Source organism: Triticum aestivum, chromosome 2B (assembly GCF_018294505.1).
Source record: "Triticum aestivum cultivar Chinese Spring chromosome 2B, IWGSC CS RefSeq v2.1, whole genome shotgun sequence".
Classification (NCBI taxonomy): Eukaryota; Viridiplantae; Streptophyta; class Magnoliopsida; order Poales; family Poaceae; genus Triticum; species Triticum aestivum.
In genome coordinates this window covers 768,648,990-768,651,269 of record NC_057798.1, presented here as the reverse complement: position 1 = coordinate 768,651,269, position 2,280 = coordinate 768,648,990, and the positions used below count along the sequence as shown (strand labels likewise).

General features: G+C 57.2%; 1 protein-coding gene across 1 annotated transcript; it reads right to left on the bottom strand.

Moving 5' to 3' along the window:
- Positions 1-301: 301 nt before the first annotated feature.
- Positions 302-1,154, bottom strand: LOC123042605 (heavy metal-associated isoprenylated plant protein 39-like). Its single transcript, XM_044465028.1, has one exon. It carries the CDS (start codon positions 1,114-1,116, stop codon positions 757-759), a length of 360 nt encoding a protein of 119 aa, XP_044320963.1. The 5' UTR covers positions 1,117-1,154; the 3' UTR covers positions 302-756.
- Between the last annotated feature and the right edge of the window lie 1,126 nt (positions 1,155-2,280).

Genomic DNA, 2,280 nt, shown 5'->3' with positions numbered 1-2,280 from the left:
AACGTTATCACTAAGTCAAACAGAATAGGGTAATGAATGGATAAAATGCGCATGGCTTGCAGCCGTCCGTTGAAAACAAAAGATGTTCGATATCAAATGAATACTCTGTGCACTTGGAGCAGCGATTAAGACCTGCCATTAAGAATGTGTATTTTGTGAGATGGATAATTAGCAATGTATTAGGTCGTAATCGTGTGTTAGGACTCGTAACAATGAAAGCATACATGAGTAATAAAAACAGTCCGAAAGCATGGAATCCTTTTCACACGTTGTTATCATTGACTACTGAAAGCAACTCTTAGATGGAGCACAGCTGGATAGCTTTGGCGTTTAGAGTTTCTATTGGTAAATGTAAAGATGCACGAGAGACCAATCTAGTTGTCCGCCTGAATTTCTCATCTCTTTGTGCCTGCCTCGCTTAATGATTCTATCTGATCCTTCTCCACACTTTTCTTTTTAACAATTCTATCTGATCCTTCACAACACTTTTCATTTTAACAACTTGATGATTTTCCTTTCTGACCAACATATACTGTAATTCTGTATCTGCACACTACAAACTATAAGCAGAGGCATAGGCAGATGCAGCTGTGCTGTACAGCTGCCGGATCACCGGCGCAACTTACACACCTTACAAGGCCATATACATAACGCACGCCGTTGATCACCGGTGCAGGTACGCTGATCGATCGGCAGGCCAGGCAGGACGGCCAGATACAAAAATGTAGAAGGGAGAGAATCGACGGTGCGCGTCGATCAACAGATAATGCACGAGTTGGGGTCCTCCTCGGCGCTGTGAGCGAGGTGGTACAGGTGCGGGTGGTACGGCGGCGGCGGATACCAGTACGTCGGGTACTCCACCGGCTTGCCCGCGTCGTTCTTGTCGACGTCCTTCTTCTCCTCCTTGGCCGGGCCGACGGAGAAGATCTGCGCCGTGGGGAAGGGCTTGCTGCGCAGCCTGGCCACGACGGCGATGGGGTCGACGGTGCCGACGACCGTCATCTTCTGGTCCTTCATGTCCACGGCGATGTGGTCGATCCCTGAGGAAGTGAGGGTTGTTGTCGTGAGAACTAGTGTCAAATTCAGACATGGATGACCGCTAATTAATTTCCCCATGATCAAGAGGAAGCAGAGCGGAGATCCACTCGAGCCCCCGCGTCGTCTCCCTAGGAGGCGACTCGGGCGGAACCAGGTCCGCCGCCGCCGGCCCCCCTTTCTCCAGCGTCTCCCCTCGCCGCTGCCGGCTTACGTCGCCGGTCGAAGCCCGCCGGCGGCTGGCAGCGGCGGGCGCTGCCCCCGTGCGGCTCCCCCTCCTCCCCGATCTGTCCGTTCCTCGCCCCCCTCGACGGCGACTCGATCTGCGTCCCCGTCCTCGATCTGCGGTGCCTGCGCGTCGCCCGGCCTTTCCCCTTCCTCTCCGACCCGTGGGGGGCGCCGGCTGGCCGGAATCGCTCGGCCGTTGCCGGACTCCTGGTGGTCGCGCCTCAGCAACAGATCTGGCGGGTACGGATGGCCTCGTCGACCGGCCTCCGTGCTCTCTCGTTGCAGCCTCGCGCTGGCCGCGGTGCACCACGTCTGCGTGCGGCAGCCCGGTACGTTGCTGCGTATGTTGCTGCTCTCTTTGGCCCTCCGTAGCTCGCTTCGCAGCTCATGGCTGTCTAGCCTGATGGGCTACGGCGGTGGTTGGCCGACTTTCCGGTTGCGAGGTGGAGGAGGCACTGTCGGGTGAAAACTTCATCGACGATGACGGCTGCAGCCGCCATTTTTCCTTCTTGAAGGCGTCGAGTTTGGCATTGTTTCCCTCCCCCCCAAGCACTCAGATCCCGAGAGAAATCTCGGACCCGGTGTTCCCCGTGTCGGATGATGTCGACGTCTCTACGCCGTTTCCTCCTTGGGGGCATCTTCTTGGATTTCTTCTGCTTCGGGTGGACTCGCCTCTTGCTGCTTCCTCTCCACCTCGGCTTCGATCCCTGGCTGGCCATTGTCCTTGGCGACTCGAGTGGAGCTTGCTTGGACATCCTGGGGTGGCCTCGACGACGCGCTGCCCTTCGACCTCGGCGGCAGTACACCGGTACTGCGCCCTTCGGTCTCGGTGGCGTGTTGCCTTCTCGGCTTCGCTGGCGGCGCACCGGTGCCGCCACTCGACCTCGGCTATTCGACGCTCTTCGTTCGCGCCAGTGATGCTTCTCGATATGCTTCTACTTCGGTGTCTCCTTTCTATCAGGGATGTGCTTCATGGTGGCCCGGGCGACGTTTGCGTGGACATCCTGGGGTGGCCTC

Coding starts and splice junctions, on each gene's coding strand:
- LOC123042605 (XM_044465028.1), bottom strand. CDS start 1,116: ATGGGGAAATTAATTAGCGGTCATCCATGTCTGAATTTGACACTAGTT.